General features: G+C 50.6%; 1 protein-coding gene across 4 annotated transcripts in view; it reads right to left on the minus strand.

The window, feature by feature from the left end:
• Window positions 1–26,451, minus strand: part of TP53BP2 (tumor protein p53 binding protein 2) — a 54,506-nt gene that overhangs the window by 22,150 nt on the left and 5,905 nt on the right. For 2 of the 4 annotated variants that reach the window (XM_045797087.2, XM_045797060.2), the window contains exons 2-4: window positions 10,357–10,504; window positions 5,015–5,128; window positions 2,013–2,095 (exon numbers count right to left, since the gene is read on the minus strand). In XM_045797087.2, the coding sequence (XP_045653043.2) occupies window positions 2,013–2,095; window positions 5,015–5,128; window positions 10,357–10,504 (345 nt within the window). Of the gene's footprint in view, window positions 1–2,012; window positions 2,096–5,014; window positions 5,129–10,356; window positions 10,505–12,766; window positions 12,876–13,575; window positions 13,992–26,451 lie in introns of those variants that run through there. The other 2 variants (XM_045797077.2, XM_045797068.2) reach the window with 2 other exon arrangements.

Genomic DNA, 26,451 nt, shown 5'->3' on the forward strand with positions numbered 1-26,451 from the left:
GACAGACCCGCATGCATACTAGGCAACCGACTTCCGACAGAGGAAAAAAGGCACAGCAGTGACAGAGTCCTTTGAACAAACACGGCTCAGTCAACTGGATATCCATCTACCCATGGACAAAACCGTAATTTTCACGCTGCATCCAAATGTTCCCCCAAAATGGATCATAAAATGCAATGTAAAGTCACAGTACAAAAACTTCTAAACTGAGCAATCATACTTTACCAAAATTAAGAACAAGTCAGAGACTGGGGAAAATATCTGCAAATCATACACCTAATAAAGGACTTGGGTCCAGAATATGGAAGAATTCTCAAACCCAGCACTAAGAAGGCAAACAAACAAAGAAAAATATGAACAGAAGATGTGAACAAATACTTCACCAAAAAAGATACACGGATGGCAAACAGGCTCATGGAAAGACACCGACCTCATCGGGCATGAGAGAAACACATACGGCCTAGTAGCCAAAGTTGAAAGCACTGACCATTCCAAATGTTGGCAAGGAGGTGGAAAAACTGGACTCTGCTGAGAATGTAAAATAAAACGATCCCTTTGGAAAACAGTTTGGCAGCTTCTTAAGAAGGGAACACACACCTGCAGCGCGCCCCGGCGCTTCCTCAAGAGAAGTAAGTACTAAGCCCATACGAAGACTTGCACCCAAACAGTCGTCACAGCTTGAGACGGGGTGACCAAAAGCTGGAAACAACCCCAATATGCACCAGGAGAGGAACGGACGAACAAGTTCTACCCGGACAAGGCCTCTCAGCAATAAAAATGAACCAACCACTGAGACACACGAGAGAGATCAAAATAACGAGGCCGAGCAAGTTCAGACAAAAAGACTATATGCTGTGTAATTCCACTTACGTGAGATCCCAGAAAATAAAACTGATTTGTAGTGACAGAGAGTGGACCCAACAGGGGGTCCCTGAGGATGGGGAGAGAGGCAAGAAAGGAACGGTCACAGGAGGACACAAGGAAACTCCGGGGATCATGGATAGTCTCACTACCCTGATTACGGTGAGAGCTTCACAGGTGTACATGCGCGTGAAAACTTAGCAAACTGTGTCCTCAAACCATGTACAGTTTACGACAGGTCAGTTACACTTGACATAACACCCAGCGGGGGGGAAGATACACTGTGACAAGACCACTCAAATCCTGTTAATGGTTAAGACCAGCTTGGTCATCCTTGTATGAGCTTTTCATCTGTGTGAGAGAACTGCAAGATCTCCGAAGAGAAATAAGGAGACTTTGGGGAAAAGCAGGACAGGAACAAAGGGCCTGGATTCTCCCATAAATTTACCCTAGACTGGGGAAAGAGGACACAGCTAATCTCTAACAGTATTAAAAACTCTGAGCTCTGAAGAGAAAACGTCTATAATGTAACCCCCCCCCCAAGACGCTTGCTAAAATTCATATGTAACAGCAAGAGCATTAACATGTAACTTTTCATTTTACTAAAGCGATTATAGCAAAAAATAAAATCAGCCCCCCCAATCCTCCCTTAACCTCATTCACCATTTGTTTTGTTCTGAATTTGCAGTGTATCCAGCATCTAACTGCTCTTAATAGTCAGCCATGCAGAGCTCATTAAAATGAATCCTTTCTATGAAATACATTTAAAACAACCTTTTAAAAAGCAGGCCATTCCGGGACGCCTAGGTGGCTCAGTCGGTTAAGCGTCTGCCTTCGGCTCAGGTCACGATCCCAGGGTCCTGGGATTGAGTCCCGCATCGGGCTCCCTGCTCAGCAGGGAGCCTGCTTCTCCTCTTCCTCTGCCTTTCCCCTGCTTGTGCGTACACTCATGTGCATGCTCTCTCTTCCCCCTTCCCACCTCTCTCAAATAAATCTTAAAAAAAAAATCAAAACTAAAAAGCAGCCCTCCTTCATAACCCACCAAGCAACAAAGTAGCAAGGGCCATCCTTCTCATAAACAGTAACAAGGTAGCAATGAGGTAGCAATGAGCGAGAGGGAAATCTCAGAAGACAGGAAAACCATCACTTACCCCGTTCTCCTTCCTTCGATGCTCACCAGGGACTTTCACACCATTTCTCTTTAAACTTGGATCCTGAGACCGTGGTCCACTCCCTAAGCACAAAATTAAAACACGATGCGTTAACACTAGAGCTGGCAGATGCTGTAAGTACTGGCTCATCTCTGAGCTCCGTGCGTCTTGCTCCTGGGTATTTTAAGTAGAAAGTGGACGGTAAACAAAATATTTTCTCAGAGCAACGGAGTGAAGGTCTCATAGTTCTGCCTGTTTTGGAAAACCTTACTCGCTGCAACAGATAGTATCTCGAGCTGACTGCTCCCGGGAAAGCCGGGATCCTGACAGCAGAGGAGGGAAAACCAACAATACAAACGTACTTCTGACGTTGGCTCATGCGCCCCTTCCGCCCCCAACCGCTCCTCCTAGGACTCTAGCTACTTAGCAGTGAAACCAAGAACTCCCACTGGAAAAACAAGTGAAAATTAAATCATTCCATCCTTGAGCTCATTAACCGTGCTTGTAACTTACACAGAAAAGAAGTAACTGAAGATAGAACGAGAGGGGTTCTGAATATCTGGTGTACTGAGGGCATTTGATGGTAATCCGTGAATACTACAAAGTAGTATGTCCCCGTTAATGTCAGTAAAAATTTTCTGTTTTTCTTAACTACTGGAAGGTACTAACTAGAAAACACTGTATATTCTGCTTTTTTGGCTAAAAAGAATTTTTCAAGTCAAAATGTGGGTCTCTCAGTACCATGTGCTGCATCATAAAAGGAAAATAGTCTTAATTTAAACTGATACGTTAGATATTAACAATATCAAAAATTTTTTAAATAGATGAAATTAAACTTACACCTGTACTTCCCAGAGATTAGGAAACGCATTATCTCCCAAGAAGTTTTAGATTAAAATTTCTTCTGAATTAAATGTCTAGTATACCTACTTAAGTAGCAGATTCCCATGCCAATGAATAAAGGTCTGTCTCTCGGAGCCAGGTATGACACGTACACCTAACTCCAACGCATTAGCTTTATTTTTAAAATACTGTTCAATTCTCTGACATCCCAGCTCGGGTAATCCGTCACAATATTTCTGCAAGAAAAAAAATCTGCCATTTAAGAATAACTGCTTTCTTTACTGCCTCAGAGAGAGAGCACTCAAGCAGCTGGCCATAATCAGGGTCCTCAGAGCTTGAGAAACAGCTCACGTCTGTGCTCAGCACAGGTCCCGGTTAACCTGGAACCGGTGCGCGGCAGCCCCGCCCTCACCCACCGTCCAGACGTCTGCGCAGAAAGGCTCCCACCTCGCTGGACTGGCGGACGCTGCTGTGTCCCCATTCAAACACTGTGTGGCGCTGGTATTTGGGACGCTGTGAACACAGCTGCATCTTCAGACTGCGTTTCTCACCTTACAGACACACTGAGACGGCCCTGCTGAGGCTCTTGAATAATTTAGCCACTACATATAGAAGATACGTGAACTGCTCGGTGAACGGGTACAAGTCTGCTTCTTCCAAGAAGATGTGTGCAGTAATGTCGACAAAGGACAAAATAAAACTGATGTAGATGCCCGTTTAAAACTACAAGGGCAGCAGCTTAGGGAAAAAGTAAGTGCTGATGTAAAGTCAAATCAGCACCAGTGATGCCGAAAAGCACGTGCCCTCGGACAGAGTGCGAGCGCCTCTCACCTGCAGAGTGCAGGAGTCCCCCACATGCCACATTTAATCATTTCTAATTGCCGGCCACCATATGGACATGTGTATTAAAGCAGTAAAACTGAGATGTTATAATATATAATTAATATGTTACCTACATTCCTGTCCCCAAGAATAATGTGCTGAGGTCACAAATCCTCAACTTCCCATTTCAAAAGTTCTCCCATTTTTAGAAATACCTAGTAATCCTGCTCCAAGAGTGGCTTCCCCGAAGATCTGACTGGAAACAACGCCGCCAGCGTCCCTGGCTTGGCTGTACCCTCAGGCTCCAGCTGTTTTCAGTCCAAGTTCCTCCACTGGCACAGGACCTATCACCTTCTCCCTCCTTACCTCGTCTACACACTCGGGTGAGAACCTCAGTCCCCACAGGCGTGAGCACCTGACTCCTGCGTCCTCTGTCCCACGTGACTTCCATCCAAAGCCGGCCTCTCAGCCTTTAATTCCGGCTCATCTCATGGCCCATATGGGGCCCTCATCACCTCGAAGTGCTCTCCCTCTGGAATCTTAAATTCAGACGTTCTCTTTTTTGACCCTAACTTCCTCTCACTACACCTTGTTCATGAGCCCGAGCCTGCAGTCTCTTCCCCTGCCCGTCTCCCCGCAGCCCCCTCCTCCACCCCTTCCCACCAGCTGACACCGTCCTGCCCATGGCCTCCTCTCCCCATCCACAATCTGAATTGGGCTGGCAAAACGCCAAGCCTGGGTCAATCCAACCATCTTCTTACAACCGCCCAGGCTGCAGAGCACGGCTGAAGGAATGCCCCCTGGTCTCGGGGTCTGTGGTCTCACCCGGCCCCCAGCAGCCTGCCCCCCACCCCCCGGCAGATGCTCACCTGTTCCCTACAACAGCTCACACCAGCCTCTATATCTTCCCACCCCAGAGAAAACCACCGGACGAGAAGCCCCTCCACCTGATCCCACAAAGCAAGCGTGCCTGCCGCCATCCCGTCGCTCTCTCCCCCTCTGCTCATAGCAGACGACGGCTCCCTCCTGTGCCCAGGACCATGTCTCCCGGGCTGAGGGCGCACCTTCTCAGGAGCACATCCCTGCTCCCGTATTTCAGCTCCTGCTCTAGGGGCTCCTTTCCGCCTGCTCCTCCCCTCTTCAAACAAAACAAAGTAAAGGAAACCGCACCCTTTTCTCCCCGGCAGTCAGGTCTCAGATGCGGCTCTATCCTCACGCTTCCGCGCCCCTTCCTGTCCCGCACCCCTCACGTTACCTGGCTCCTGCTCTCCCCCAGCTCCTCCAGTGTGTGGAGTCAAAGTCCACAGCTTTGCCTGGATTCACGTAATGCGACCCACCTGTGTCCCTGCCGGGGGGCCGTTCATGACGAAGGAAAAAACGAACTTCATTCCTCTGACTTCCAAACCTCTGCAGCACATCAAACATCCGCTCGTTATCAGCAACTGGACGTTCTAAAGGAAACAAACAGAAATTGCAGGATTTGCAGGTATGAGAAAGAGCATTTACTATCTATCCTTCATGCAAATTATGCCTGTAAGAAACAGCACCTCAGATGCTTTCTTCTCATTGAAAGAGCCCTTAGAAATAAAGCACTGCAGATTTTCCACACACAGTTGGCGTCGACCCAGTAGGCACTGGAAAGGGGAATGGATCCGGGCCGGCTGCCACGGGCATGGGAGTCTAACTCGGTGCTCCTGACGGGCCACAGGCTCACCGCTGAACTTGGGGGGCATTTTCAGAAGTCTCTGTAAACTACTGGCCTCTGAGGTCCCTTCTAACTCGAATGTTCTAGGGTTCTCTAAATATAAATGAGAAATTAAAAATAACTTTCTAAATAAGTAGCTTAGTGCTGCCTGGGTGGCTCAGTCGTTTGAGCGTCCAAGACTCTTGATTTTGGCTCAGGTCATGAGGTCAGGGTCGTGAGTTCAAGCCCCACGTGGGGCTCACTCAGCGCACAGTCGGCTTGGGATTCTCTCTCCCTTTTGCCCTTCCCCCTGCTCACACACGTGTGCTCTCTAAATAAAATCTTTAAAGGCTAGTCCTACTCCCTATTAGACTATTTTTAAACTATAATTCTATAAACTATGTTTAAAAAAAAATGAGACAACCCACTTCCCAACAAAAGGCTATACCGCACTGAAAATATAGTTGGCCCTTAAATAACACGGATGTGACCCATCCAGGTCCACCTATATGGGAATTTTTTTTTATATAGTCCAGTCCTGAAATGTATTTTCTGTTTCTTACAATTTTCTTTTCTTTTCTTTTTAAGATCTATTTATTAGAGAGTGCATGTTGGCAGGGGGTGCGGGGAGCAGAGGGAGAGGGGAGAGAAATCTCAAGCAGACTCCTTGCTGAGTATGGAGGCCAAGATGGGGCTCGATCTCACAACCCTGAGATCATGACCTGAGCCAAAACCAAGAGTCCGATGCCTGACTGACTGAGCCACCCAGGTGCCCCACGATTTTCTTCATAACACTTTCTTCTCCCTAGCAAACTCGACTGAAGAACGCGTCATATAATAACACACAACACATGTGTTCATGGACTGCTGGCGTGGTGAGGAAAGCTTCCAGGCAACACTAATCTGTAAGGAGTGAAGTCTGGGGGGAGTTAAAGTCCCCTGTGGATTTTCGACTGCACGAGGGGGTCGGTGCCCTGAAGGTCCACATTGTCCAAGGGTCAACAGTGTATCTATTCGGCCCCTCTTCCAGTGAGATTGCCAGCTGTCAAACTTCTCTAGAGACAAAAAGGAAGACACAGAATACTCTGAGATAGGAACTTCAGGAGAAATCATGCATCTTAAGCTCCCCTCAAAACATCTTCCAACCTCAAGGATCTGGATATAAAAACCAAACCTACTGTTCGAGGATGCAACTGCTTAAAAACAGAGATCCTCCAGCGCTGTCTGTGTTAAGTTTTAATAGAAGAACGCTGGAAGAGCCTAAGAAATCGCTGGGCACCTGCCAGCACCTGAGGTCACCAACGGGGCAGAGCAGGGAGCAGCCGGCTTTGTGGACTTGCGCTCAGTCCACTCAGCCACAACAAAGTACCGTTCTGCTTGCAGTCCCGGAGGTGACAGAGGGACCCCTCGTCGTCCCCAAAGCAGAGAAATTCCGACTAAGACCCCCCCAGAAGGAAACACTCCTCGCAGGCAGACACCCCCGACAAAACTTCTTAGTAGACCTTTCACCGCCTGACCACACATACACACGCCTGTGCACACGCACACACGTTCCTTCAAAACACTGAAGGGAAACCCGCACGTTCGGGGAACGCGGAGGAGGCAGAGCCAGGCTCTGGCTGCCCACGCAGACACGCGCCTCGCAGGTCCTGCACGTGCCCTATAAACCCCGCCTGTAGCCATCCCTGCCGTGGGTTCCGTGCAAGGCTTGCAGAGAGTTTCGGTTATGAAGCTAGTAAAAGACAGAGACAGGATTCTGAGCCCCAGGACCTTACTCCTGATCACAGCTTCATACAAACAACCCTCAGATGAATTATGAATTCACGACAACCAACCACAGTCCCAACAGGACCCTCCACAGAACCTTTCAAGATCATTCTAAAATTTATCTGAAAAAGAAAAAAATGGAAGAATAGCTCACATATTTTTCGAAAAAGCAGAACAATGGAATAAAAGCACTTGCCTTACAGACGCTTAACATCAAACTACAGCGATCAGAACCGTTTGGTTCGCTCATAAACAAGAAGACAAAAGTAATGGACTAAAGCTCACAGAAACCTAACTCTGTACGAGCTCTGACGTGGCATGCAGGGACGATTCTCGTCAGAAAGAAGAAACCACCGTTCAATAAGGCACTTCAGACAATCCACTACCCATTCGGGAAACAAGTAATTCACTCCCTAACTCACACAAGTCACAAAAATTAATGGGGGAGGGAAGGAAAATTCTTTCACGCTTACAGCATTACGTAACAGGAGAGTAGGTTTACTGCCTTGCAGTAAGCAAAGGATCCTTTTAAATCACACCGACAGGCCTGAGATGCAGTATAGTTTCTGTTTCTGAATGCCTACAAATCAAGAGGCAAACGCCAAAGGAAACATGAACAAAGACTATGGAGAAACAATATTTTAAAAATGGAAACCTAGGGGCGCCTGGCTGGCTCATTCAGAGGAGCGTGGGACGTGAGCTCCCGGCCGGGAGTTTCAGGCGCACTTTGGGTGTGGAGCTTACTTAAAATGTAAAAAAACAAAAACAAAAGACAAAAACAAAAACCACTTTAAATAAAAATGGAAACCCAAATGGCCAATAAACAAATGAAAAAAATGGGCAAGCTTGGCTATCAGCTTAGCAAAAATTAAGACGTTATCCTATCGTTGATGGAAGATTCTTTCAGAAATAACTGGTGGGATCTTCCTCTCCCACTCCCCCTACTTGGGTTCCCTCTCTCGCTGGCTGTCTCTCTCTCCGTCAAATAAAAAAAATCTTAAAAAAAAAAAAAAAAAACTGGTGGGGGTGTGACAGCCTTTGTGGAGGGCAATCTGGCACCACACATTAAATGTTAAAGTGTGTGAACCTTTAAGTAAGCAATTGTACTTCGTGGTGTCTACTCCAGAAAAACAGTTGTGCAGATCAAGAGGCCCCTAAAAGGAATTTCGCTGCAGTATTTATAAAAGCAAGAATAGCGGGGCAGTCAGTTCAGCGTCCGACTCCTGGTTTCGGCTCAGGTCGTGATCTCAGGATTGTGAGACTGAGCCGCACGTCAGGCTCTGCGCTAAGCGTGGAGTCCGCTTAAGATTCTCTCTCCCTCTGCCCCTCCCTCTGCCTGCGCACACTCTCTCTCAAAAAAATTAAAATTAAAAATAATGATGTAGATTTACACATACTAATCTGAAAAACACCTCGAAGCTGGACTGTAAGGTGAAACAGTAAACTGAGGGAGGTTGATATGTGTGATACTATTTACAAAAAGAAAAAACAGAGAAAGAGACAACACACAAAATTATTCCTATAGTTACTACGATTGTAAACACAGAAGAGTCTGAAAAGTTCTCTGCGACGCTGAGCAGTTACACTGAGCGATCAGGGGACGGGAATGGGGAGAGGTTCCCAGTCTGTCCACACTATTTCCTCTTTTACAAAAAAGAACACATTCAGATGCAGTCCTTTTTTTTTTTTTTTAAACTAAAGTGAGAAGAAAGAAAATCTTCTCAACATCACCACATAGTAAAGGTCCCTGGCCTCAAGTGAGCAAGACCCTGAGAAGAAAAGGAGCAGGGGGAATCCAGAGATCCCTGCCGAGAGAAGGACGCTTCTTCCTGGCTCTCGAAGGGTGCTTTCAATCATCTCCAGAAAGCATAAAGCAAGGTGATCTGCTGAATGCAAGGAGGCAGCCAGAAGCAGCCAGCAGTGCATAATCATTCAGGAAGTACTTACAGAGCACCCCGAGACGCCAGGCTCTCTCCCCAAGCTGGGCACACCAACGCACGACGTACGCACGCCTCTCCTCTCAGCGAGTTTACGTTCTAGTGCGTGTGTTTGGACCACGGGGATTCAAGAAGCAATAAACCAACAAACACACAAAACCCAGAGGATTAAATCAGGGTGGCTTCATGGCCAAGGCAGCAGGACGCTCTAGCAGAGTCTCTCTTGGAGGACTGAACATTCTGGCTGAAGTCCAGGCGGCAACACCTGGGGAGCAACACAGGCAGTGGGAAGAGCTGGCAGCAACGGCCCCAAGGCGGGAAGGAGCTTAGTTTACTCGGGAACAGAAGGGAAGCTGCAGGACAAGGAGAATGTGCCTGACGACAACACAGGCTTCACAACCCAAGATCAGAAATCTGGATTTTATTCTCAGGAGATGAGAAAGCCACGGAGGAGTGGCAAGTCAGACCGTCACATTTTCATTTGAAAAGGACCATTTGGGGTCTTTATGTGCATGGTCTAATCTAGCTCCTTTGTGAAGGGAAAAGAAGGAAGCGATTCAGGGAGTGAGCACAAGACCTTCCAGGACACCCAACTGTAAGAAAGTCAGCCAAAGACGACCAAGAGGTCCCGACCTGGTAGGGAGGGAGCTTGGCTGCAGGTGTTATGAACGGTGTGGACACAATTAACCCAGTGTGTAATCCATGCTGGGACGTTGGCACCCCCAGAGGAAAAGAAGCAGTGGGAGGTCACCGAGGCTGTCCAGGAACAAGGCAGAAATTACAGAAAATTACTCGCACATCTACAAACTCCTAAGGGGCCAGAAAAAGACCAGGCTGTCCCATTTTAGGGCTCCAAAGAACTAGAGTGAGGGATTGAGTTCAAAGCCTAAAATAATGCCTATGATTTCACCACTGCCTTTTGCCACTATGGTAACTCAAGACTGAACAGCTTTCCCTAAAAACCTACAAAAACTTGGAGAGGGCAAAGCAATCAGGACGCCTCACGTTTCTAATTCAGTCGAGTCGAAGCGCACAGGAAACACTCGTGAGCATTTTCCGGGTACGGCCCAGAAGCTTGCCCTGCTGGGCCACCTGCCTGTCCTTGACCTTTTATACTGCAGTGTCTTCGCTGTACTGCAGAGGACAAGAATGGAAAGGGTCCCTACGTCACAGCGAAGCTGGAGAGAGAACGTCTTGCCCTGATGCACGTGCTAGGCCATGGTTTCTCCATGGACAACACGCGTGGGGCCCACAGCCACGTCTCAACGGCAACACAACCCAGGTCTCGTACCAGAGCCACACCACACTTCGGCCAGATGGCACTCGCTCTCGCCGGGCTCTTTGCACAGATCCACCACATCTCTGCACATCGTCTCGGGGGTCACTGGGACCTCGGTGAAGTGCTGCTCGTTGTCACTGAGGTACACGGTGAGAAACATCTGCCAACAGAGAGAGAGAGAGAGACAGCAGCTGTCAGTGTCCACATCACAGGTTTCACTTTTTAGTCACCTGGGATTCCTTTCCCAGAGCCCCAGTCGAGAGCGGTGTGGCGGTCTGGGCCCTTCGCGAGCGGTGCCTGCATAGCCCCTGGGGTCCCTGGGGTTCGGGCAAACCAGTTCACACAAATGGCCAAACTGAGTCTTGCTCTGACACTGTATTTGCTCTTTGTCCGCCAAATACTTACATAGCTCCTCGTAGATGCCAGACCCACCCCAGAAACAGAGCTTCCACGGAGCCTGTGAGGGAGCTTCGGGGATATCTGTGTGCACCCATGTGTCTACACAGCCTCTCCGGCGCGAGACCTAAGAACGTGCTGCTCTGAGGCCAGGGTGGGAAAGAGGAGACACAGCTTGGAGGGAAATCTCATATTTACACCGTGAGCAGAGACCACCTGTGCAAAAAAAATCGGACTTTTCGGGCTAAAATGTTTTAATCAAATCAGATACCTGCAACATTACAGCCTAAGTCTTCGTCAACAACGTATGCGCAAGGCGGACGGGCTGTTATGCTACAGCTTACCCAGCCGGCAGGTCTCAATCTCCAAATCACAAGCCCCCTTTCTCCTAGGAAAACCAGACGTCGTCTCTCAAAAACACTGAGAGTAAAGAACGCAAACTTTCACGCCGATTATATTATCCCCCCAAAATGTGAATTCCCAGCGCTGAAGAAACTGACACAGCAAATAAAGTGCTAACAGCAATGCAGGTAGGGAAGCCCCTCTGTTCTCGCAGCTCAGGGAGCGCTGCCTCCACGCGGGCCCACGTGTATCAGGATAAAACATGCACCGGCTGTTAGAAGTCCCCCCGGGAGCATTTATCCTGCGAGAGAGATTCTCACGAATGGAGAACGCTGAGGCCTTGGCAGGTCCACTCCGGACCAGCACACGTTCTGTAACAATGATTAACGGGCTGCCAACACGGAAAAGTTGGGGTTTGAAGGCCACAAAAGAGCAGAATGAGCAGGACCGGCACCGCGCTCAGGACGACACGGGCCCGCCCACAGCCAGGCGCCTTGCCCTCCAGCTCAGACTCCACCACCCACCCCAGAAAGCTGCACTAGGCTCTTCTCCGCAAAAAGGCAGCGCCTCGTTAGGGACAGTGATGGACACCAGCTAAGCGGTCAGGCCAGGTGCCGCAGGGGTGCGGTCAAGTGAGAGGAGGAGCCGTGCAGGGGCGAATACTCCCCTCCCTCTCCCTGTGAGCAGGCTCAGCACCAGGCACCTTGTAGCTCCTCCTTCACCCCCGACCCTGTTTTCCTAAGGTCACCGCGTCCTCCCTTCTTACAGCCAAAGCTCTCAACTCACAGGAGCACGTCCAACGTAGAGTCACCCGGAACATGAGAACACACAGTAGGGAACCCAGAAAAATTAACACAGTGGATACTGGGGAAACAGTAAATAAAAAAGGAAAAAAAACCATACAGCTTCTCAGGATGAGCTGAGAGGCTTTCAAGCTAATTCTATACTGTCCTTCCCCTCCCAACAAACTGTATTAATAAAGACACATCGTTCCAGGCCTCAGCCAGACAGGAAGGCAGCACTTCAAAACCACACAAAAATCATAAAGCCCTGACAAAAGTCACTTGGAAAAAATAACAAGGATTCACTAAGCTCACAGACTTCCACCCTGCCGCGGCTCTGGCAAATCGTAGGGCACACTTCAGGACGGAACTAAACAATTTACACTCTCGTATCCCACAGCGGCTCTCTGTGCTCCCCACCCACACCCACGCTGTCGTGGAAATGCAGAGACACTAAGCCCACAGCCTGCAGACAAAGGGCGGCTGCAGGGTCCCAGCACCGCCCCCCCCCCCCCCGAGCTTCGGCACACGCAGCTCAGAAACTCGCATCAACCCCAGACAAGCAGAGCCGGCATTACTCTCTTTACAAATGAACAAGACTCACAGAAGCGATCGACTTGGCTACTAAAATGACAGGGTCAATTCTGCTCTTCTGACCCATTCCCTACTCTTCAGGCTGTTCCTTACAGCAGGACAATATTAGGAAATGTGCTAAGTAACCGCGGTAACCCAACTCTAATAGAGATCTGGTCTCTTACTTTCTGGAAAGCAACAGCTTCGTTTACTTAGAAGTACAATTACAAATAAGAATGATGAGAGACGTGTTGTGTTTAAGATTACCGTTCCCCCCAAATGCACCGCATTGCACGAATGGCAGGTGCATGAGCTGACCCCATTTCTACCTTCCGTGTGTGAGGATGCGCTCAGTGCTGACTGACGGCGGGGACCGTCCTCATGTGCTTGGGCAGGCGGGTGGTGTGACATTGCTCTGGACTCCGGGGCAGAGGAGGTCTGGGCTCTGCCCCAGATCTGTTAATAATTAGCTAGACAGACCGCCTTGGGGAAATCACATCACCTCCCTGAGCCTCAGTCCCCGTCTTCAAAGTAAGAGTCTTCACTCGGACAACTGCCACTGACTTTGGGCGACAGGGTCAAAGCCAACATACTGCAGCCAGCATTTGGCACAGAGCGAGGGGCTGAACAAAGGCAGTGAGAAAGGATGGATTCCGTGGAAAAGACAGGATCTGGTGACAAAATGGGGAGAGGGGGTAGTGCTATGTGTGAGCTGCACAATTCAGGCGACACAGAGTAAATTCAGGAGGAAAAGCAGGGCTGCTCTGCTCTGCGGCTGCGTCAGGTGGGGGGAGAGCCAGGGAGGGAGGGGGAAGTTGGTCTGGATTAGCGGACTCGTGACCTGCCCATGCCAACGCCAGCCCCCACTACCTTTTCGGGCCTCCTCTCCTAATCCCCTCCATCTCCGGGATCCGCACAGGCAGCACGCAGCGAGCATGCCGGCCCGCGGAGCCTGTGCACCTGCCCTGCTCTGCCTGCAGCCAGCCCAGCTGCTCCCCTGGGCCCTGCGGTCTGCACTCCAGTGCTGCCCTCCCAGCAACGCCCTCCCTGGCCATCCTTGCCCAGATCCCAGCACCACGCATGCACACGCAAGCACGCTTCCCTGCTTTGTGCTCTTCTTGGCACAGTCCCCACGTACCGCACTTTATATTCAGTTAATTTGGTTTTATCCTCCGTCTTCCCTTCTAGAACGTATGCTCCACACAGGCCGGGGTCTGTCTCTTCAGCGCTGCATCCTCAGCACCGTGAACTCTGCGCCTGGCACGCAGCACACACGGAGTAGGTACTTGTTTATGGACGAACGAGTCCTGTCGCTGGTCCCGCATCTTACAGACTCCCCTCGGACTGACTTTGTGTCTCCCTCTGTGTGCCGAGAACCGCGGCAGTGCGCGCGGCGCCATCAGACACCGTTCTGCTCACCCGCCGGCCATCCTGCTTCAACACTCTCTCCCTTCATTCAGGACTTACAGGCCATCCGCTCTCCAGACTCAGCCCTACTGCAGAAATTACCTTGAATACACAGCTACTATCGCACAACAATCCAAACAGAGGGGGCCATGCGGAGAGGGACGTGGGTGTGGTGTGCAGAAGCCCGCCCCTGGGAGCACAGGGCAGGGAGGAGAAGGGTGCAGGGTGCATCTGCAGGGGCGGCAAGAGGTGCTCGGGACAGCGGTCCTCCCATCCGCACCGGCGAGGCTTCGGAGGGCTCCGGAGAAGCGATCTAAGCAGAACGGGAGTCCAAGCCAGGCTAAGGAGGCAGCGCGCAGAAAGGCCTTGAGGAGGGCTCCGGTTTGTCACATCTGGGGGAGAGCAGGGTCAGCGGCGACGCAGCAAGGGGAAAGGATTAGAGGGGAGTCATGAGGCCACTGGTCCTCAAACTGGGGTGTGGACAGAGGGCTGTTAACCACGGATGGCCGGGCTCCACCCTCACTTTCTGACTGAGTGGATCCGGGAAGGGGGCCGAGGTGCCATGTTTCTAACACGCTCCCATGTGATGTGGACGCCGCTGGTCTGGGAACCACCGTTCAAAGGCCGGAGCAAGGAATCTGGATTTTAATCAAAGAACCCACTGGAGGCAAATCATTAAGAGACAGAGACATTAGTTGCCAGGGGGCTGGGGAAATGACAGCTAACAGCTACCGGGCTTCGTCTGGGGCGATGAAAATGCTGGAATTAGTGTGAGGTTTGCACAACTTTGTGGAAAGTCTAAAAACCACTGAACTGCATACTTCAGAACGGTGGTCATATCTCAATTATTTTAAAAAAGAGGTCCCTGGAGGATTCCAAGCAGGGTAGTGAAGTGATGTCATCTGAAACACTGGCTGCTGTGTGAGCAGCTGAGAGGAAACGCAGCACCCGAGCTGGAGGGGTGCCCAGACTGCAGGTGACAGCAGAGGTGGTGAAAACGGCTGGATGGGGATTTACCGAGAAGGCAGGGCCAGAGACGTGCTTGATGGACAGCAGGTGGATGTGAGGGCAGAGAGAGACTGGCGCAAGCCTGGGTCTGCTGTCCTGGCATCCAGGTGAGCGACACACAGAGGTGAGGAGAGGGCTGGCCAGGGCAGCCTCCAGGGCAAACTGGAGCCACCTACCAGACACCAGAATGGACTCGAAAGTACGGCAGGAACAAACAGAGGCCTTGGAGCCCAAGGCTGGGCGAGATCAGCTAGGGACAGCAGACACAGGACAGTGCCGAGGGCGGGGCTGGAGCTGGTCCGGACAACGAGGACCCAGCAAAGGACTGAGAGAGGCCATCCACAAGAAAACAGGAACTCACCCAAAGGAGTGCGGGGCCCCAGAGACCAAGTGGACAGAGCGTCTCAACAATCTCAACAAAGTCCAGTGAACTTAGGGTCTCCGAAAAGTGCCCTGCGAACTGACCCTCAGCCCCAGGCATGGCACTGGCACTTGGAGGTTGCCCGCTGCTTGACCAGCATGGACGGACCAGCCCAGACCCCAAGGGGAGGGCACAGACCCAGACCCGCAGAGCCGGCCAAGGCGCTCTGCCTTAACACAGCAGAGGAAGCAGAGCCCCAGACAGAAGAAGGCTGCGCAGAAGGGGTGTTGTTTGTTTTCATTCCAGCGGGAGAGTCCTAATGGGCTGTGTGACTGGATGGGACCGGCCCAGCAGAAAGGGGACTGGTGTGGGCAATACTGACCACGACCGTTCTCCAGACCACTGTCCACAGCCCAGTGGGGAGCTCCGCGGGGAGAGCCCACAAACCCTCTGCGCTAAGCCAACCCCCCACAGTCCCACCCTCACCTGCGTCCTTTCTCCCAGTGATTATTCTACTTTTTACATGACAAAGGGCCAACCAGCACAGTGGCAACAACATGGCCAGAAGGAGTGGCTGGAAGTGGGGGGGGGAGGGACAACGACACTTTACACTAAGTGACCGCGGAGGTGCCTTCCCCCCACCATGCCACTGCCAGGTGGACAAGAACCACTCCCTGGTCCCCGCTGCTGCCGCTGGCCATAATATTTGTAACTGTTACTTCTCCCTCCTAAAAAATTATGAGTAAAACAAAGGAAAGGCATCCCAACTTTGAAATAAACTTTTAAACCCATTTCATCTACTTTTAAATATACTACATAAATATGTCCCCAAACTATAAAGGTTAAATATCACTCAGACTAATATATCACTTATAATTTAATATCTTTTAAGTTATAATCTGGCCACAATTATGGGCTTCAGTGTGATAATTTGTACCTATTTAAAATTTTATAGCGTAAGTGAATCAGGGATTTTCTCAATAAATATCAATTCGCCTCTTCTTACTTGAAAGACTAGCAAAAAAATAAATGAGAAAGAGGATCAAAAGAGAGGGCCAGCTAAACTAATCATCCTATTAACCCGAGAAAAAGCAGGTGTACACGGTCCTCACGTGGCCACCTTCCTTTTATCGCCGTTCACAAATCTCAGTGCTCCAAAGGGATAAAGAAATTCTTCAAAAACGTAATTAAATCCCTAACAAATGAAACAGAAACGAGGTAAAGCTGTTTTTGCTTTGTTTTATTTTGTCTTGTTTAAAGTTTTATTAGCATGTTTAAAATTTTACTTTAAAAAAGACATTTTAGCCGAGTCTATCAACTAAGTCCTGCAAGAACAATTCTGGCCTACAATTCATGAATTTTTAAAGATAAAACATAAAACTGTTAAATCTTAGAAGTTTCCAGTATCTGATACGAAAACATTTTAGAAGGAAAAAGCACAAATTTTCGAAAATGTGTCGGTTACGCACTGTTTTCTTGTAAGACTATTCACCACGTCCTTTTCTACAAATGGGAAGAGGGAACATACGCAAATACACACACGGGCAAGCCACGCACAGAAACAAGCCTGGAACGATATTCACCAAGCTAACAGTTGTGATGCCGTGGTGAGATTATGAATTGACTTTCTGGGAGCTCAGCCATGCTTAAATTTTCTAGAATGATTATGTACCACATGCACAATAAAACTGGTATTTTCAGGAGCGGACGAGGAAATTGGTAAGATGAACACAAGGCCCCACCGCTCCCGGGGCTTTGCTGTGACGGGTACGGCAAGCATGTACTCCACGTGCTTTTCTGGGGCCCCAACGCTGCCTCAACTTTAGTCACGGACAAGAAACAAGCGGTCCAGAAAGAGATCTTGGAAATCCACTACATCGGAACAGAATAACATTTGGCCATAAAAAGGGCTGCGGTGCGGAGACGCGCTATCTTGACAGCATTACACTGTGTGACAGAAGCCGGGCACAAACAGGACGCGTCCCGAAGATTCAAGGGCACAGAGACAAAAAGCGCATTAGCGGTTGCTAGGGGTCTGGGGCAGGGGGCCGCGGGTAACTGCTCAAGAGGACGGGGTTTCCATCTGGGGCGATGGAAATGTTCTGGAACTGATGGTGATGGTTACATAACCCCGTGAAGTTACTAAAAACCACTGCACTGTACACCTCACAGGGTGAATTTCACAGAACGTGAATCGTATCACTATTTAAAGGGCCTACTTCATGCTTTCTGTGTAAGATACAAAAATCTCTTAAGGGAGATGAAACGTGCTCATAGAAAAACGAGACAATTTACTACTGAAGTACATGAATGAGACTGAAGGTAAAATGGTAATTCAGAAATGAAAAAAATGCACATAATGGGAGACAGGCTGAGGTTTCAGCCCAGAGGCACAAATTAATGGAAAGCATAAGAAAATCATTTAAAAAAATCTATAGTAACCTTACTTCCAAATATGTCATCTTTTCCTGGCATGGACGTTTTAAAACACCATATTCCCAAGAAATGAGATGACTTCATCAGCTCCCCGGGCCACAGGGAAGCACACAAAATGGGGATCCCCGGGGAGGCTGTTCTCACGGACTCAAGCTCCGGGTATTTCCTGAGAACTCTGGAGGTGAATTATTGTCATTAGGAAGAACCCAGCAATCATCCAGCCAAAGCCTCACGACAGCCCTCACAAACACATGTGGGCTCCGCGAGGACTGGGAACCTCAGAGGCACCCGAAAATGCACACGCCACGGTGGGCGACGCGGGGACAGGGCGACAGAGCGGACAGCTCTTCTGCCCTCAGTACAAATGAATACCAGCAGCCCCTTCCGGGGGGCTGAGACATGCTCACTTCTTGCCAACCTGTAAACCAGGAACTTCATGTTTTTACAGCATGAGCCGCAAGGAGAAGAGATTCCCCAGTAAACTATCAACTCTGAAGTACCCTTCAGAGCAGAGGAATAACAGGTGGGTCACGTGAGATAAAACCAACCGCAGGGGCGCCTGGTTGGTGCAGTTGTTGAGCGTCTGCCTTCGGCTCAGGGCGTGATCCCCGCGTTATGGGATCGAGCCCCACATCAGGCTCCTCTGCTAGGAGCCTGCTTCTTCCTCTCCCACTCCCCCTGCTTGTGTTCCCTCTCTCGCTGGCTGTCTCTGTCAAATAAATAAATAAATAAATAAAATCTTAAAAATAAAAAATAAAAAAATAAAACCAACCGCAAAACCCGGGGGGAAGTAATTGTTTAACTAAACTGAAATAATGAGGTGCCACTTACAGCTATTACATCAGCAATTTGATTAAAAGATCCAACAGAGATGAGACTGGAGGACAGTGACTCACCTGGACATGACGCTGGCACCATATACACTGTTAAAATCCGTTTGAAAAGTAAAACGGGTCGTTGCAAAGGCCACAGAATTAGGTCTACCTCACGACCTTACTTGTGGGAATTTATCCCAAAGAAATAACTGAAATGAAGAAAATTCTAAATGCCACAATATTTTCACGACAGGGTTAGATCTACGAAGAGTAATGTGGCAAACTATTTTAAATATTCAGCAACATGGAAAAGTTTTAAAACCCTCGCTGGAAGGGTTACAACCCAGCTGCCAACGACTCCAAAAACTGTGTTAGGAAAGTGGCAAGATCAAGCTACAAAACAGAATCGTGTGAAGTCGAAGATTAGAACCTTTAAAAGACACATACAGATAAACTGGCTTGAACGGAATATACAGGAGAGAAACTACAGACATCCCTTTAAAATGTTCTCAATGTTAACATATTTCCACGATAATATCAGTTTCCAAGTATACACTTACGAGAAACTGTGATAAAAGAATGTGGAAATATGCTACAGAAAGTGGCCACTGTGATGATTACTTGTGTCTACTTGAGAAAGTGCTTGATAGGAAAGGCTCAGAGAAGATGAACGCTGCTCGCCCCCCGCGCGGCCCGCCACCCCCGCACTCCGCAGTGATTCATGCCCAAGTCACGTCCGAAGACTTGTCCTTCCAGAATCCCAAAGTCACACACAATCTCCATTTAAAAACAATGGGTCACAGATTCCTTTTTAAGAGCTCCGTGTCAGAGGACATGTATTCACTGTGACTATAACGTTATGCTCTTAACGTTAAGAATTATTCATTTTCAAGGAGGCATTATCTCAGATTAAAATGTGGAAGAGTCTTCCAAGAGGAAATACAAAAACACCCCACAAAAACTGGTTAGGGCATTCCCAAGAAGTTCACTTTGTGTCAGAGGCTACAGTTCATTCCTTCGATTTACAAAACCAGGTAAAGCTCCCCAGAAAGAAAAGGGAACCAGAGTATAAGGTGCTCTTCGTCACAGAAAGGAAACAAGGCTTTGCAGTAGTTCTGGCTCATGAAACCTTCAATCGCTCAGGTTTACCTAGGAGAAAAAAGAATACAAGAGGGGGAAGTGTTCCTTAGAGGGAAAGGAACAGTCTGTAAAAAGGGTGACACAAATCCTCCCAAGCCTTACAGCTCTCAGGAACTCCGAGGAAGGACAGGTAGCAACTAGGCTGGGGGTGAGACCAGGGAGGAGCCTGCACGGTTCGGGACTCAGCACTCCCCTGTGCAGGGAGAAATGCAAACCGGCTGCACCCCGCCCACCCAGAGTGACACCTCCCTCAACACGATCATAGAGAACAGGGAAAGAACAAACAAACAGGAACGTCAGCCAAAGCTCCCTTGGGCCCAGCAGTGGCCACTGACAGCAGAAGGGCTAGAAATGACATGCAGGTCATCCCCACCTTCTGGGATCTTCTGCCACTCCTCCTCACAGGCGAGCCTCCCTAAGGACCAGGCTGCCAGCCTTCGTGGGTCAGCGCTCCGACCGGTTGCCCAGCCTGGATGCCTTTCCCCGGCCCCCAGTGTCCATGTGGGCAGCCACAGGGGTCTCTGGGGAGCCTCCCTCTGGGGGGCAGGGACACGCATCTCCCAGTGCTGTGTCCTGGCCCTCAGAGACAAGCCTGGTCTCATGTCAGCTATCAGGCACCACGGCTTCCTCGCCGCCAGGACTTCCGCCTGGAGTTTACTCTCAAGGCCACTGGGCTGCCGGTCAAAACCTCCATCGCGGACGGTGAATCACATCTACCAGTGCTCTGTTCAGGGTCAGTGACGTGTAAACCCGCCCAGATACTAAGTGTACAGCTTTTTATTACAGTGTCATTTAAAATCAGTCCATCAGTTTCTGTCAGCCACATCTGAGTTAAAGCAAAACTATAAAATCATAAACAATGGATTTTTGTACTCTTTTGGTTACTACGGCAAGTGAGTGAAAGTTAGAAATCAACACCCCAGGTAGTCTCAACAGCCATCTGGAGGGCACCACACAGGGAGGCCCCCAGCCACCCAGTGTCATCCAGAGAACACGGGCATCCTCCGAGATCATCCCCATTGCAGAAAAAACATGAGAAAAATCCTCTACATACAGAAAAATCGTGTTCTCTCAGAAAGCTGCACGCTGCTGCTCTCAGATGTCTGATCACATCCCCACTTGGTGCCTGTGAGCCGACAGCACCGCCACCTCCAGGCCTCCCAGGGCTGGTGTCCTCCTGATGTCCGTCCCTCATTCTGTCCCCTCCTAGCCCCAACTGCTTGTTGACCTGGATATCTGTCCCACCCGATTTCCTGAGCACCTACTAGGCCAGTACAGGCGCGGCCCGGAAGGCAGGAGAGGAGACTCAGACGCACACGCGGCTCCCGGAGAGGCATCTGGTCGGAGGCAGAGGGAGCCACCTGGAACCTCTGGGGGAAGACACCCCACACAAAAAGCCCTTGGGGTGGGCCCCGCCAGCCCACCACATACAGCTTGAGAAGCACCCGCTTCAAGGGTTATGAAGAGGCTGGGAGGACTCTGCTGTCCACGTCTAGCAGGAGCTGTCTCACCAACAGGTGACCGCAGAGCGTGGTGACCCATCCGGCACACATGACCTATCGCAGCACCAGGAGCTGACCCGGAAGCAGTAACTGTATGGAAACACCACACAGTCACAGGCACCCGTATTTATCTTTGCATACATCAGATCTCAGGGAACTTAGTTTACATCATCTGTTGCACAATTATGGCCTCAAGCCACCAAATGAGAAACCCAAAAACCCACACTCTTCCCCACTCGTCTCCCTGGATTAGCTCACCTGTTCCCTACACCCTGTCCCTTAGTCCCCAAGGCATCCCTAGGCTTCTAGAATGATTTGGAGACCCTCAAACTGCCTCCAGCCCCTCCTCCACACACACACGCACAAACACACGCACACATACACACGCGCGCACACACGCACACCCCTCTAGACACAAGAACACTTTCTCTCTGCTTCTCTAACGTCCACTCGCACAGTTGTTTATACCCCTGTCTTACCTGCCTCCGTGGTGTATAAATTCCTTTGGGACAGAGATTTTGACCCTGAAAGGCTTCCTCCGCCCCCCACGCTATCTCAGATCTCACACACACAGCAAGTGACAACACGGGCTTGTGCAGCTGCATGGACGCTGTGGGTCGGAGCTCGGTGGCAGCCGGGGGAGTCAGTGGGAGCCCAGAGCATGACCAAGGGTGAGCGCCTATACGAACGTGTGGTGTAACTTCCAAGTGAGTGATCCCAAAACCAGACCATGGCTGAAAAGAAGCAGCCAGGCATTCTGCTTAGAGTAACTGAAGAAATCTGTTCTCTCCTTTTCAACCACGCCTGAAGTCTGACTTAGATCTCAAGTTCCAAACATGCTGCAGGGCAACTCGCGTTAGGCCACTCTGCTTTCAGCATCTGTGGTCATCGAACAGCGAAGACAGTAGAAGGCCTACACACTACGTAACCAGGTCACTGCCCGCCGTTCTCTACCGCTGGCACCGTTTCCCTGCGCTGAGCGCGGCTGCTGCCTGGGCACACGGACGGAGCCGCCCAGGATGCCCTAAGCACAGCCAATCCCCTGGGTCCAGTTCTCCCCTCTCCGCCTCACACTGGTGATGAAAGCGCTCCTCCACTCTCTAAGAGTCCAGCTCTGGGAACTCTCTAAGAGAGCTCAAAAGCCAACTGTGGACATACATATAAACGGGTGAGAACGACCCTCACCAAAGAAAATCGAAAGAACACTCAGGAGCACCTGGGTGGCTCAGTCGGTTAAAGCATCTGCCTGTGGCTCAGGTCATGATCTCAGGGTCCTGGGACGGAGTCTCACATCAGGCTCCCTGCTTGGTGGGGAGCCTGCTTCTCCCTCTCCCTCCGCCCCTCCCCCTGTTCATGCCCTCTCTCAAATAAATACAATCTTTCAAAAAAATTAAGAACGTTCATTCACTCGAACACTATTTATCAGGTCCCCACAGCGTGTCAAACAGTGTGCCAAGCACCAGAAACCCAGCGATGGGAGGCGTGGTGCCCAGCGTCCCAGAGCTCGCGGAGCACTACGGGGCTGCAAGCAGACGGGCCGCACGTGAGAGCGTCCTGGTGGAGGTGCATGCAAGGCTCAGGGCGGGCAGGAAGCAACTCCTCCCTCAAAGGAGTGCCACTGAACTGGAAACTGGAGGATGAGTAAGAGCAGCAGGAAGAAGAACATCCAGGCAGAAAAACATCACATGGGGAGGCGCGAGCAGGCCGGCACAGCATCGTCACTGTCCTGGAGCTGCCGACACGGGAGGCTGGGGGCAAGACTGGACAAATACACAGGGACAGGTCAATTCTCAACCTGAGGGGCACAGACATGCTGCAAAAACTGTCAGTGTGCACACCTGGCGTCTCGCACACACACAGTTACCGCGGGGCCAGAGGGCGCAGAGCAGGTCACAGATGGAAGCATGGAACAGAGTACAGCCTGCCGCGAGCACAAGGAACGCAGACGTCCAGCCCCACCAGCAGCCCTAACGCAGTCCCTGGGGGGCACGGACGGGGCAGGAAGCACGTCTTCTGGAACAGGGACACAATCCCACCGGCAGGCCAAAGAGCGGCGGTGCGAGCGGATGCTGACTTGGGTGTTCTGTGTCTATCACCGCACCGCGAGGCTCAGTGTTTGGATGGAAGCGTACGGTCGGCACAGAAAGGCTGACCTCAGACCTGGACGAGACATCAGACGCTAGGAAGCTCATCTCGCACGCTGGAACAGATCAGTCTTGGGACTCCTCTGGAGAGGGATGACACAGACTTCTGTTTCAGGAAAACCACCACAGATGTAGTGTGTGGAACGGACCAGACGGGCAGAGAACAATGTGGGTAAGAAGAGAAACAGGGAGAGGATTGCTGGAGCCCGGGCAGGGGAGGGGCCCCACGGACAGGAGAGGGGCCGAGACACAGAGATGGCACAGGGTGGGGGGACCACGGGAGAAAGAAGGAAAGGGGCCCAACTCTCAGGTCTCCAGCGGCTGTCGGCAACAAACAAAACCTACCAGGGAAAGACCTTTCTACCGTTACACTAAAGTGTTATCTGAAATAGCCCCCCTTTTCTGGAAATCAGCGAATGACCAAAATTACCCACCTATCACACACTAGCTAGCAGTTGTGGCTCAGAATAACATGGGCAGGAGGCCCTTCAGAGCTGAGGCAGCTCTGACTCAATTTCCTAGATGGCTGGCCACTCTGTATCTCCGTCAATAAAAGGATATCTCCGATTTAAAAACACAAGTGTTTACGTAAAGGGACTGTAGGCGAACCCATCAGAAGCTGCCAAGGTGGCACAGTCACGGGGTCAAAAGTACAGTTGTTGTAAATCTTTAAGGTTAGGGCTTCCTCCAGAGACCGGACTTGCCCTCCTCGGTTTTAAAGAACCACAGTGACTGAGGGCTCCTCTTGAGCTCTTCAGGGCTCTCGAATTCTATACAGTCTGGTTTCTCTTTAGTCCCACGGGAGGGAGCTTGTGGAATGGGAGCAGTCTTCCCTACTCCTGCCTGGTCTTACTCCCAGCCCTGGGGAGGCACTGCTCCTTCTCTCGCCCCAGGGCTTCCCAATGGCACGAGGGAAGTTATTAAAGCCGGGGACACACCATGTCAATCGAGTGTGAAAATCAGTAAAGGGAAACCTCACCAGAGTGGATTCGGGATGCAGAAGGGGAGGCTGGAAGGGGAAGCTGCATCACTCAAGGTCAATCACAGACCCAACAGAAAAACCCGCCACAGGGAAGAATCCCGAATTACAGGCCCCCACCGGGAAAGACGGGCACCGTATCTCCTGCAGGAAGTGAGCACCCCAGCAGCCTGCCGTCACCCCGAACTCCCGTTTTTCTCCAGTGGACTTTGCTTCAAAACAACCCTCCCAACTTCCTCCTTCTTGTCCATAAAACCACGTTTCTCTCCTTCGTGTGTTGGACTTGCCTGTGGTCTTGTCATTGCTTGCATGTCCCAAACTGCAATTCTCTGCTATTCCCGAATAAACCGCTTTCGTGGGGAAAGTAACTGACTGCTTTATTTAAGGTTAACAAGTTCACACTATCGGCGGGGCCATCGCAGTGGAAAGGTACGGCTTTTACTCATTCTCGGTGGCTGTCTGTGGACCTTCCTCAGGAGGCCTTGAGCGGCCTTCCCTCCCCCCGCCTCTCCCAGAGGATTGCCTCTGGCACCTGCACGGCCCACCCTCCACACAGCAACACAGGGGTCTTTCCTAATCAATGACATGCGGTCCCTTCTCCTGCTGTCACTCCCCCGGGGGCTAATGCACCGCCCCCCCAGTGCCACCTCAGCCCATGCGCCCCTGCTCTCACTTCAGCCCTCGGCATCCTCCCCGCCGTCCACGAAGCACCAGCCCCCGGCTGCACTGTGTCCTCCAGGCCTATGCCCGCAGCCCAGCCTCTGCCCATGTGACACACAGCTCCTCCCGGGCGCTCGGGTCCCAGCTGAACTATCACTTCCCTGACCCCCAATCTAAAGCAGCCATCCCAGCCACACGATCCTACTGGAATCCCACTCTCCCACATTTCTTTCTTCTTCTCCACCTCCCCCATCTACCCCTCACTCAGCTCCATGGGATGTAAGCTCCCTGGATGTGGTCTTATCCTCTCCTGTATCTGGGGCACTTAAACAGTGCCCACAACACTGCGGACGGACCGTTAAGTATTTGCAGGACTTATGCTGGCCCAAACGGCCATCCAAATACAATCAACAGGTTAATGAGGAAGGATGAAGAACAATGATTTAAGGTGATTTCATCCACAATCAGTCTCTAGGGGGCGCCTAGGTGGCTCAGTAGGTTAAGTGGCTGGCTTCAGATCAAGTCATGATCTCAGGGTCTTGGATCGAGCCAGCCTCCGTGCCGAGCTTCCGGTCCGGCTCCCCACTCAGCGGGGAGCCTGCCCCTCCCTCTGCCTCTGCCCACCAACCACTCCCCAGATCATGCTCTCTCATTCTCTCCCTCAAATAAATACTTTAAAAACAAAACAAAACAAAATCAGTCCCTAGTTTACTTCCGACAAATTCATCTCACTAAGCTGGACCACTACTTACTGCACAGATGGGGCTGTCACTCGGCGTCCATCCCGACTTCCCATCAGCAGTGGCGTGGGTCAGGTCACTGCTGTACCACTCAAGCCCTTGGAACTGTCTCAAGGGCAAAGACTGGGGATGGCACTCTCCCCGCTGTACGTCCCCCCATCCTCCGCGTCTCCCAACGGGCCCATCCACTTCTGATCCTCTTTTCCCTGCATCATCGCCTTCAAGCCCTGTTTAAAAACAACCTCCAGAGAAAGAGGAATCCACACGCCTCCTACAAACGGTGGCTTCTTCTCCCTCCCTGCCAACGCCGTGGAGGGGCTGAGATCTCCAGGGAGCGTTCGGAGGCACAAAGATAACAGGCACTGAGGTGTTTCCATGGCATGGGGGTGAGGTGGTCACCTCCGTGTCATTCGAACCTTACTCATCTTCTCACCCAGTTTGGGTTTAAATATGGAAAGATGTCTGTTTTCCTTTTCCTACTGCAAAAACAATTGTAGTTATGTAATGAAAAGCCATGTTTGAAGTTATCATTTGCCAAAAGAACACCATGGCCACTGTTGGTCCCATAGAGAGTATACAGAAATAGTCTAATGTAGGCACTGACATCTAAAAGAGCGTTTGTCTGTAGGCAGACCTGGTTCGTGTCTCATTTCTGCTGAGTGACCAGGAGCAAATTCCTGAAACCCTTTGAGCTTCAAATTCCTCATCTGTGGAATGAGGACGAGAAGACTCGCTTCACAAGGTCAGCAGGAAATTCGATGGGATGACCAAGCCACAGCACCGGGCACAGTGTGGGGCACAGACGGGGTCTCGGGAGAAGCT

This window comes from Ursus americanus, chromosome 2, assembly GCF_024610735.1.
Source record: "Ursus americanus isolate L20-20 chromosome 2, mUrsAme1.1.p, whole genome shotgun sequence".
Lineage (NCBI taxonomy): Eukaryota > Metazoa > Chordata > Mammalia > Carnivora > Ursidae > Ursus > Ursus americanus.